Here is a 12,380-nt window from a genome sequence, read left to right on the forward strand (position 1 = left end):
TCTTTAATGGATTTCTTAATACAAGATGGTGGTATGTTTACATCCACTTCTATATATATATTTTTTCCGAACAAAAGGTCTCATATATTACCAACCAATCTACTGGTGCAGAAGCATAGTAACAGAGAAAAATCATTCCCATGATAAAGCATGTCTATTGTTCAGGTAGTGGTGATGTTTACAGAGTAATAGGATAGGAACACATGACCTTCATGCAACATAAATATGTGTATCATCTCATGTGCAATCCCTTATAGACCCAGCGTGGTTTTTCTCCAATGCCTCCTCTTGGAGTTGTACTTGATTTTATTACCAGTTTTCATCTGAATCCACTGGGGAATGGGATGATTCTGCTTTTGTTTCTTGGCTAGGGATCACTTGATGCTGAAAGTTTTGTGAGAAGACGTGGCGAGGAACAGTGAACTGCACACACCATGATGGCGGAGAAAAGGAGCTACATCTGCTTCTGTATTACATTTGCATTAAATCTGATGTGTTGTCTTGGTTGAAGTACACGAATAAAATCTGGTCTCACACAGACATATAGTGAGGAAAAGGAGGGATATTTTAATAGCCTTTTCAGATAACGTGGATATTCTTTTTAAAATATTTTAAAGTAATCTGCATACCCAATGTGGGGCTTAAACTTACAACCCTGAGATCAAGAGTCGTCGACTGAGTCAGCCAGTCCATGTGGATTTTCTTCTTTAACACTGATACCAAAACTCAACAAGTGGTAGTTTTTTTTTTTAAGTTTCTAAGAAATGTTAATTTTGAAAAAGTGCCCACTGGCACATCTTAGCCTACGGTATTAAATATGATTGCCTGCAGAAAAATCAATACTGGGGATAGTTCAGAGTAATTGTGACCTTCTGTTGGATAAAGAAAGTAGCAAAATATTCACTTACAGACATGTCTATGGATAGACATCTAAGAAATCTTGTTATTTAATAAAGAAATCTATGGATTTTGCAAAGATCACTCTGAGCCATGGAAAGTGATTTAGTGTGGGGGAAGGAGTGGGCAAAGAGTAATACACAGGAGCTGATAATAACACCAGTTCATGATATAACTTGAGCATGAATCAATAGGAATTGGTAATTATTTGGATATAAGGAATAAGATTAAGATACAGATAGATGTCAGAATAATATTCTGGTTTAAATTTGAACAACTTTATCGACATGTTGTCATTTACTGAGGGGGGAAACTGGGGAGATAGGAGGAAGTTTGAACATGCTGTTTTTTTGAGATGCTAATGAGGCATGCCAGTGGATATGTTCAGGAGGCATTTGGATGTACAAGTGTGGAACACAGAAATGAGGTCCGGGCAGAACCACTGTGCTAATAAGTGCCCTCATGTGTTGACATTAATCTGGAACTTTCTATTTTTCAACTAGCTTCCACCAAATGGATTTTTTTTAAATACTCACAACCATCATGTGAAATAAAGTGAACATGACGAGTTTTATAGTACACTGAAATACTCCCAGCAATAAAAAGGAATGTTACACTCAGCAATATGAATGAATCTCATATGCATTACGAGGAGTGAAAGAAGCCAGAACCCAAAGGTTACTTATTGTATCATTCCATTTGTATGACTTCCCGGAAAAGGCAAAACTACAGAGATGAGCAGATCAGTAGTTGCCAAGGATTAGGGTTTTGGGAGGATTTGACTTCAAAGGGACAGCATGAGGAAATTTTTTGAAGGTTATGATAAGTTGTTCTGTATCCTGATTCTGGTGGTAGCAACAAAGCTCTATGGATTTTTCAAAACTCACAGAATCATACAAGTAAAAAGTGGATTTTAATATGTGCATTTTTTGAGTTTTTATTAAAAGAATGTTAAGCGAGAGAGTGTTTTAGAATGATCACTCTGGCTCCAGTGTGAAGAATGGATGAGACGCATCAAATACCAGAGGCATAAGATCTGCTTGGGGGATGTTACATGAATGCAGTCAGATAGGACTGCAACTAGGAAATAACACATGGTAATTCCTTAAAGGTTAGTTGCAATGTGGAATCTGAAACTATCGATGAATCTTGCCTACCTTACTACATGAAAATACACCTTTCCATCTAGCACTTTGAATGGATCATCTCCCCATGCATGATTTTGGTTACTTAATGTATTTGGCATTTGGAAAATACTCGTGCACTGAGTTATGCAAATTTTCTAAATGTTCACACATTTTATTATACAATATAAAAAAATCACTTTGGCTAATATCACCATTGCATCAGGAAAATCTTCAAAGATTGGGAAAGCTACCAGGCTCACTGCTGCAGAGGCAAGTTTCCCAAAACTCTGATTTTCCTTTGAAGGTTCAAATATCATTGGTAACAACTACCGTCCATTGTTTTTCTTGAACTGATAAGCACGCTTCATTCTTTTCCAAGAAACGTTTGCCAAATACTTGCCAACGCCGCTATGAGAAACCATCTATGGGGTTATCAGGTGTTCTTTCAAGCAAAAATGGCGTTCCATGTGAAAAGCAGCTGATCCGGCTGGCAACTTGGCTTTATTAAGACAACCGTGGGGGACTCAGTGTACAGCAGACGTATGCTATGTGTCCTTGGCATGTGTCATCCAGAATATTAAAAAGCTATGTCATCAGGGGCGCTGGGGTGGCTCAATCGGTCGAGTGTCAACTTCGGCTCAGGTCATGATCTTGCGGTTCGTGAGTTCAAACCCTGCATTGGGCTCTGTGCTGACAGCTCAGAGCCTGGAGCCTGCTTCGGCTTCTGTGTCTTTCTCTCTCTCTTTCTCTGCCTCTCCCCTGCTCGTATTCTGTCTCTCTTTCTCAAAAATAAATAAAATATTAAAAAATTTTTTAAAAAAGCTATGTTGTCAAAGGTTGAGATTTAATAAAGTAAATAAAACATGCAGCTGCATCAAGGACACTGCTCAGTGAAGCTGGCTCTCCGCTCTCATTGACTGTGAGCGCATGGTGACCCTGCCAGTGCGGTTTGCAATGACCGCCTTGATTTTTCCTCAGGTGACAGTGGGTTTGCCGCCATTGCTTTTGTACCATTGCCGCAAATCTCAACATGGGGAAAAAAGGCGATAGCATTTTAGTATGAGTAGGAAAACAGTCTTGACCTTGTGGATTCCCTGCCAGGCTCTCAGGACCCCTCGGGGGTTCAGAGTTCACACTCAGAGAACCTCTGCTCTGGAGTACGCAGTGCAGTGCCTAGTGTGGGGTAGTCCTTTCATTGGCTGTGGAATAAATGTTTGACCGAAACCTGAATTTAGAAAGTCTTATTTGACTCTGCATCCAACCAGGGATTTTTGCACCAAGTTAGTGGAACAGATACCTAAATTAAAACGATTCTGGAAACTGTACCGCAAAGTCCAGTATTTAACTGTTCACAGCCGCTCCAAAATGAACTTTAATGACAAAATTGGCTTCTTTTTCAGCAGAACATGGAATGGACAGGCCTGGTGTCTCAAAATTTTGGGAGTGAATCTGTCAGGGCACTGGGCACGACCCGATGACTGGCCAGAACCCACTGGGCTTGGCCAGGGCTTGGCTATGGTTAGACTGATTTAGAATTAGTTATACAGGGAGCAGCAAGATAATCCTGTTTTTCTTCTTGTTGTGTGCCATGTGGAATTTATCTAAGCGCCCAGTTCCCATGAATTTGTCAAGGAGGTAAGGAGTTCAGAGGTCAACCACATCCATGCTGCTTGCCTACACAAAAACTTCTCAGCTTGATTCTCCCCTGAGGTATGGAGCAAAACATCCTTCTGAAACCTCTAGGGGACAAATTCCCTTCCTCTGTTTCCCTCCTGGAGTCACTTAAGCACTTAATTTAATGGCGGTCTTGTGAGCAGTAGCGACTAAAATCATGGGAGAATATTTAGCCATAGCTCACTATTGGCCTCGATCATAACTCTTCTCATGTTTAGCCACATCCCCAAAGACAGCTTAAGTGCTAGAGTACACGATTTTGTTCTAATGTTAAACTGGACACTGAGGACGACTGGGGAAGTTTTCCTTCCTTTCCATAGGCTTCTGTATAAGCTCCCTGTCGGCACCTGCTGTGGGACAGAATTCCAAGATGATATTTTACTGATCATATCCGTTTTCCTCAAATACGAAAATATGGAGTATACAGCACGGGCATGTGGCATTAAGTCAAAAGGAAGTCCAATGATAAATCAGAGAGGTGTTGCTGAGATAAAAAGAAGAAAAGCCAAAGCATTTTGAAGTGTGATATGTACTGATATCTTACCGTTTTCCACTGGGACTCATTTACTTCTTTGTACTGCAGTTCATACTCCAGGACTATCCATCCCTTCTGAACGTCTGCATTGGGCGGTGGTTCCCACCTCACCTGGATATCTGCATGAATCCCCGTTAAACTGATGTTCAGTAGAGTCCAGTTGAGGCCAACGGGTGGATCTGGTTGCACTGTGCGTTTCGACAGAGAGTTAGTGCACAGAGAGACAGACAGGTACAGCTTGGTATTAATGGAGTGCTTTCTTCTGAAGAGACCACTTACTTCATGCATTTTTATTGTTTACACTCCTAATTCTTTCAATATTCTTATTATACACTCATTTTATAAGAGGGTACCATTTTTTTTTTGACTTGAGTACGGTCTGTTTTTAACTTTGAAGAAACCCCCTACAAAAAAATTCCTTTTCAAGTCTACGACCTGACCTAAAACTTTTCTTGAGGATCTGCCATGTCTTACAATTCTTTTAGCCCCCAAAGAATTAATGCTTTGGGATTTTGGCAAAGGAATTCATGATAACTCAAAACTGAAGGAAGAGAGTCAGAAAGACCTACAGCATTTAAACATGTGGCTGTTTTGGAACCAGGGATCGAAAAATCTTTTTTATTCCAAATTGCTTATTACCTGCGCCAAGGATCTTATATTAACTTCTGTATGGCTACCAGAACAATCCTTCCAAACACAGCACAGGCTCCTTAGCTTGTTGTCCTCCAGTCACATGTCATGATTTTTTTAGACATAAGAAGGATGGGCATTGCACTCTACTCTCAAATGGTGAGGAGTCAGGGTTTTCTGCCTTTTACTTAACTGCATGTGAACAATCTGAAATCGTGTTTTGCTTGGTTTCTACTGACATATTGTACATTCTCTGGTAAGTCGGCTGTATTCTGCTTATTAGGACTGCAAAGACCACAATTTCCCAAAGGTTGATGCAGAGAAATACGGATTCCAAAGCTAGGAACATATCTAAATTTACGTTCTAGATAGTTCCCAATAAATTACTGCACTTCATGTCTCAGTACAGAGGTTTTCAAAAATCACTTGCAGATACAGAGTAAAATGTACTTTCTTTTCTACTGTTTGTAGAAGGGTACCCAGAGTGCTGCAAAGTCTGGATCCCCAGAGCTGACCACAGATAAGCCTACAAATATATGCTCTGAGGAGCCATAACTGGCTATTAAAAACTGGTGGTCAAAAGGGGAAGCTCTTGCATTTAACCAGAGTTAAAACAGACTTCACTGTGAAGAAGCATGATAGTGCCCCCCCTTTCCCCCCCACCCCCACCCAGTAGAGTGGACACAACTTAAAAAATTAGGAAATCCAAATTTAATAATGAACACATTTCAGAAGTTAAATTGGAGGGATTTGCAACACAGCCGAGCCACAGTATGGCTACAATAACGACAGTAATGCTTCACTCTTCTGAATTTGTTGGGGACTGAGCAATTCTGAGAGCCGAAATTTAACACTTTAAGAGACCAAATGTTTTTTTATGGAAAAATTTCAACTTATTACTCATGTTTCATCTTAAAAACTCCCCTTTCTGCTTTAAATAGAAGATATGGAACATGGTCTTTTTCTTTTCAGTTTTTAAATGTTTATTTATTTTTTGAGAGAGAGAGAGAGAGAGACAGAGAGAGAGAGAGAGAGAGAGAGAGAGAGAGAGAGAGAGAATGAGCGGGGGAGGGGCAGAGAGAGAGAGAGAGAGACAGATAGACTCTGGAGCAGGCTCCAGGCTCTGAGTTGTCAGCACAGAGCCCAACATCGAGATCGAACTCAGTAACTGTGAGATCATGACCTGAGCCAAAGTCAGAGGCTTAACCTACCGAGCCACCCAGGCGCCCTGAACATGGTGTTTTTTGAGTGGACTCATATCACTGTTACAAGCATAATAATAACCTCTCCCTTTCCTCCGTACATACTGCCACATGCTGTACTTGACAGGTCCTCCAAGATGTTGGAAAAGCACCTGAGACTGAATACATCCCCAGGCAGCCCTGGTCCTCTCCCCAGAATATGCTCCCTCCCCTGTCACTTTCCCTCTCTCTGTTGCTGGTGCCTCCATTCCTCCAGTCGTTCAGGGTGAAGTTAGTGAGCTCTTCCGGGACTCATCCCTCTCTTACCACCCCCACAGTCTGTCAGTTGTACTTTCAAGACAGTCTCCGAGCCCAGCCACTGCCCACTGCTGCACCTCTCAACCCAGCCCTGCCGTTGGGTTTTTTTACCCATGTTGCTGCATTAGCCTCCTAAACGGTCTCCTCCTGTTGTTATTGTCCTCATTTTTTAAATTTACTTATTTTTGAGAGAGAGAGAGAGAGAGAGCGAGCAAGCAGGGGAGCAGAGAGAGAGAGGGAGAGAGAGAGAATCCCGAGCAGGTTCCATGCAGTCAGCACAGAGCCTGACATGGGGTTCGATCTCACAAACTGTTCGCTCATTACCTGAGCTGAAATCAGGAGTCAGACGCTTAACTGACTAAGCCACCAAGGCACCCTGGTCTTGGTCCTCCTTCAGTCTATTCTCAACACAGTCCTCAATACACTTGTCACAGTGGTTACTTTCACACTTGATTTAGAGCATATCACTCATATAAAACCCTCCACAGCCTTCCTATCCCACTCCAAGTGGAAGCCAAAGTCATTCAATGGCTTCAGGTGTACTGGAGCTTTGCCTCTCAGCTCTCTCAGATGTGGCCTGTTCCAGGCCCCTCCTGGCTCACCCTGCGGCAGGTCCTCCCCAACCACGCTGTTCCTCAAGTGAGCAAAGGCAAGCTCCCACCGCAGGAGCTTTACCCTAGCTGTGCCCTCTTGTTGACGTGATCTTTACCTCAGATGGATACAATGTTCTCTCATTTTTTTTCTCTCCCAGCAAAGCCAGCTCTGCTAACTCTATTAAAATTGCAACCTCTCCTGCATGCCTCTTCTCCTTCCCTGTGTTAGTTTTCTTCATAGCCTTGTCTCTCTCCACCCCTATTGGGATAAGATCCCACGAGGGCAGACGTTTTCTTCTCCTGGCACCTAGAGATGTACTTGGCCCGAGGAAAAGACTCATGGTTTTCATCTTAAGATCTATCAGGCTTACCTTGTTCCTTGCTGTCTCCCCTCTCAGCTCCCTCCCTCCCTGCTATGGCTGTAGTATCTGTCATCATCTTTTGTCTTGGTTATCACAAAGCCTTCTAACCTCTATCTTTGCTCCGTGCTACTCCAATCTACTCTCTCCACTGCAGGGCGGATTTTCCTGAGACATTAGTAATGCGACCGTACAACTTTGAGATTAGGAACATGGACTCTGGAGTTATGCTGCATAGGTTCAAATCTCAGCTCTGCCTACTAGCTGTTTGACCTTGAGTTAGCCTTTAAATGCTCCGAGCCTCAGTTTCATCATCTGTAAAATGGGGATTACAATAGAATCTATCTCACACGGTTATTATACCCAACCCATAGGTAAGGGCTTTGTAAGTGTTAGTTAGCTATTACTATCCCCAGGCCATTTTCCTTCTTAAATATCTTTAAATGCACCTCTTGGCAGTAAGATACGGTCTCATCTTACTGGATAAGATGATTTATCTTACTGGATACTTATGATTTCACATAGGAACACTTACGATTTCTCTTGGCTGATCAGTCAGGCCTGCCTAACCGAGGCAGTTAGGTCTCCTGAGTCCTTCAACATTCTGTGCTGTTTGTCACTTCCGGAACTTAGTAGTTGTTGGAAGACACAGGCCAGCCTGTATACTTGGCAGCTCCCACTGAGGCTTTCAGAAGGAAGTGAGCTGCCACAATTTCTGGGCACCCCTTTCTCATCCCTCAGGCCCAGTCAATCATCTGTATCTTTGGCCACTACCTCAGCTTACTACGTATTCCACACACCTTGAGTCCAGCACCTAAGACACAGTACTGCGGTTATTTAACACACTGGACTCCCCTACTTGACCATATCTTACTCATTCTGTAGCCACCATACCCAGCACAGTGCTCAGGGCATGGCAGGCCCTCAGTGAAGGCCAGTCACAGAAATGAGTGGGGCTAGCTATTGGCAGGGTCAGGATTAGAACATGGGTCTTGACCCGATATTCTTACTACTACCTATTCAGCCATTCAAAAGCTACATCTATTGATATTGGGGGCATCCACTGAATAGTCTCTCCAAGTTAAGCAGTCGGGTTCTCTTTTCTGCTTGTTCTTCTCCCTGACAGGCTATCAGATTTACTTGTTTCTGCCTGCAGCTTCTAGCCACATTCTCTCAGCCTCTTCTAGTCTGCTGATGCCTGGGAAACCACACACAAGCTTGTAAGAACAGCACGTCTCAGAGGAACTTCAAGGAACTTCTATCTATAACAAATGAGCCTTTGTGGATAGATTCTGAGGCACCAATGTCATCTACTCAAAGTCCTTCTTTGGTTCTCTATATTTTTCTGTTTACACTATTCTAGTATAAACATAAAAATTCCAATTACAGTTGTTTGTTTTGTTTTGTTTCATTTCCCCTTGTGTCCGCATGATGGGCAAGGGATAATCTGTCTAGATCTTTCATTTAGTTCACTGAGCTGATTATCTCCAATGTTTGTCTTGAGGTCTTATAAACATGTTTTTAAACCGATTTGGGGTTATTTTGTAACTATAAAGTTCCAGAATTATTATGCCTTGTGATAAAGAAAATCTAGGCTTTGGTTATAGCAATGATAGGGATCAAAGGTCAACATATGTCAGATCTGAATATAATAATCATATTGAATAATTAGGAATGAAGGAATCGTGGGAGTATGCTGAGTTTGTCTCTTGTGGTGGCACCCAAGAACACAATTCAGCTTTCAAGATCTCCTCAAGGAAAAGACTCTGGAAGGCTCCCATTCTTTTCTCGACAACATTTACTGCCATTTATGTTAGAGCCAACTTAAGTCCCCTGCGCCTTCTCTCTCTTGTTCGCTGGCTGATCGCATGTCCCATAAAGCAGACTTCCATTCACCTAGATTACAATGACCAAGGCTTCCTACTTGAACACACTTGGACATTGAGGCTTCCCTGCTTACTTAATCTAAAGCCATGTCAAATAAAACACAAACCTGTGATTTACCTATTTCCTCAACAGAGAAACACTTTTGATCCACTGTACCACCATTGCTGGTTAGCTTGATACAGTAGGGTATCCAAATGGAGGTATAAGATGAATTAAAGTAACAGCTGTTTTCTCCAGCAGAGACATAATCGGGGCATTCTTTCCATTCTTGAGTCCACTCTTGAGTGCTCCTGAAATGGAGGGTAAAAGAGCATGAATTGTTCCAAGCATCATGCCATAGTTTAAGTCAAAGCGAAGAGCCTGACAGTCAGATTCAATAAACTGGAACACAAATATTTTACAAGCAAGTATTTTAGCAGCACCATTTCCAAGAAGTACCCCATCTGTGGACATCATCCATAGTGTCTGCAGACTGAGAGAAGGCCATTTGGGACATGGACTATAGCAAAAGCATCTGTTCATTAACTGCATACGAAGTGCCAGCTCCTAGATTAAGTCATTTGTGGTTAGGTACTTTATTGTCCACATTTTACAGATGAGGGTTCTGAGGCTCAAGGAGGTCTAAAATGTTCCTTTATTAAAACACTCCAGAGGGTCATCTCCCAAACTGTAAAGATTCCCAAAATACACTGGCTCTTTGGACTGGGTGTTTCCTCAGCTCATGGTGGAACATACTGGGGAGGCATGTTCTCCTGGAGGAGTGACACTGAGAATTGGGTGGCTTTGAGGTGGAAAATTACCACACTACTCGGAATCACTATACCCTCTATCCGTCTCCCCAAGGCTGTCTTATGCTTGGGCGAGTTATCCTGATGTCTTGAACTCCTTCCCATACTCCTGGTTTTTTCCTTAAGTATATGAAGAGCCTTGGGAACACTGTAAACAAGCTGGACACCCAGGTGACATTTACGAAGCATGGGAATCCCAGCCTTTTTCTCCCCACCCATAAACGAGACAAAAGGCCATGAACCCAGAAGTTAAAAAATTTTTCCAAACCTAGAAAGCAATTTTTTTTCTATTTTGTAATTAGAGTGAATGTTTACTTATAATATAAAAAATGGAAACAAAATGGGCTCCACTGAATCCATGTGTTTGCCTATCTGTTCCTTTTTGTACTTTCTCTAAGAAAACAAATTCCTATTTTCCTATATCTTGGATCTGATAAAAACACACAAACAGACAAACACAACAAATCATGGAGGAAAGATGGCCACATGGAGGATACCGAAGGAATCAGAGAAGCCACATCTCTGTAATTACACTCTGCCATACATTTATTCACTTCTGTCCTACTCTACAGAAAGCATCATTTACCCAGATGACCTAAAACACTGGCAGGGTGTGTGAGCTGGATGGAAATGAGATGCTGGGAAGTTCACTGTGGAAGGAAGCAGAGGTTTGGGAAAGGAAATTCCCTGGTCAGCTGCCATGGGGACCTGAACAAAAATGCAGAGCAACCAAGGATTGCCCAGACTCAAGTCCACCACGGCAAGAACAGAGCAAACACGTGCTAGGATGTGACACAGCTCTCCAGAGTCCCATCTCTCTGACTGACTGACTGAATGAGTTCAGCAAGCGATCTTTGGGGGGCCTACTATACAAGTACTACAGAAGCATTACATCTGGCACTAGCATGTGTGGATATAATGGTGAATAAGATTTCATTCCTACCTTCAGGCTAGAAGAAGACGCAGAAATTACACCTGAGTACTTTTTATTTTTTTCTGTCTCCTGTATTCATTGCATTCATATTTAATAAGCACTGATTATATATCAAATACTGTGCTGGACATTAAGGGGATGCACGTGTGTCTAAGGAATGACTCCTGCCTCAGAGGGATGACTAAAAAGCTGTATTACAAAGCATCGTGAGTTTGTGCTCACAAATAGTGCTAAAAGTTCAGAAGAAGGAATGATTGCTCTGCTCATGGAAGGCTTCAAGGTGGAGGTGGTGTTTCTAGCAAATACATGGCAACAGGGAAAGGAAGGAGGGAACAGAGTAGACAAAGGCATTGAGGTATGCAAGTATGGGCACGAGTGTGGTGAGGGAAATAGGAGACAATGGAATAAACAGGACAACTTTTCTTAAATTAGAATTGCTACTTGGGTGGAGTAATTCATTATTTGCTTATTATTCATGAGGTATCAGCTGAGAAAAAGGCTTGTAAGTCAAGGAGACATAAAGCCAGGGAGTCTGTGACTGAATGAGAAGAAGGTGGGAATGACCTTGTGTAGGCTGAGGTGCTTGGGGCTGGTAGGCCAGACAGTGGGGGGTCTGTGAGACTCCTTCTCAGGGAGGGGTGCTGGGTAGCAGCGAGCGACAAGGCTGTGGGGAAGGCAGGGACCGGAAGGAAGGGATGAGGGAGATAACACACACTTCCTTCTTTACAGCTGTTTCTCAGGCTGGTCTATTGGCACTAGGGGGAAACTTGTACAGTATGAGGGGGTCCTTGAGACAGGTGCTCATCAGCTGTTGGAAAGAACTTGGGATTAACATGACCAGTGAACTGTTTCTTAAACTCTGGTTGAGATTCTCAAAAGTTGCATACCCTTGGATGAGAGGGAGATCCATCCCTGATGGGAAGTATGAGTGGTGTGTGTATACATGCATGTACGTGTGTGTATGTGTATGTGTGTGTACGTGTGTATATGTGTATGTATGTGCACGTATACATTTGTGTGTATATGTGGACATGTGTGCGTGCGTGTGTGTGTGTTTAGAATAACAGGAAAAGGATTTAAAACGTTAGGGCTAGGTGGGTCATTGACATATAGTATGGTTTATTTTATCTTGACTGTCAAGCTAGATAAAAGTGTATTTGGGAGAATGGTTTAGCAAGACTGTCCAGAGAAATGAGCCTCTTATTTAATAGCATAGATACAAAATGTATTTAGCATAGTTGATAGTATAAAAGTTAGCATTAAAATGTAAAGATGTAGAACAGTGCCTGTCAGGTCTGGACTGTAATAGGGAGTTTAGCTCTGTGTGTTTTAAGGTTTCTCAACTTGTGACATCCCCATGGGGATGGGGACTGTATGAAAAATCTTGTTTAGATTATTCCAAATCCATGAGTTCCACAGAGCAAACAACTTAAGCACTTATCTTAAGCACGGTGGGT

At 42.3% G+C, this 12,380-nt stretch overlaps 1 protein-coding gene and 1 pseudogene across 9 annotated transcripts in view; both read right to left on the minus strand.

Annotated features, from left to right (window-relative positions):
* Positions 1–12,380, minus strand: part of GHR (growth hormone receptor) — a 272,255-nt gene that overhangs the window by 15,182 nt on the left and 244,693 nt on the right. For all 9 annotated transcript variants that reach the window (XM_042995553.1, XM_007095431.3, XM_007095429.2 and 6 more), the window contains 2 exons: positions 9,319–9,491; positions 4,243–4,421 (listed from right to left, as the gene is read on the minus strand). In XM_042995553.1, the coding sequence (XP_042851487.1) occupies positions 4,243–4,421; positions 9,319–9,491 (352 nt within the window). The remainder of the gene's footprint in view (positions 1–4,242; positions 4,422–9,318; positions 9,492–12,380) is intronic.
* LOC122241418 lies at positions 159–2,446 on the minus strand (annotated as a pseudogene).

This window comes from Panthera tigris, chromosome A1 (genome assembly GCF_018350195.1).
Source record: "Panthera tigris isolate Pti1 chromosome A1, P.tigris_Pti1_mat1.1, whole genome shotgun sequence".
Taxonomy (NCBI): Eukaryota; Metazoa; Chordata; class Mammalia; order Carnivora; family Felidae; genus Panthera; species Panthera tigris.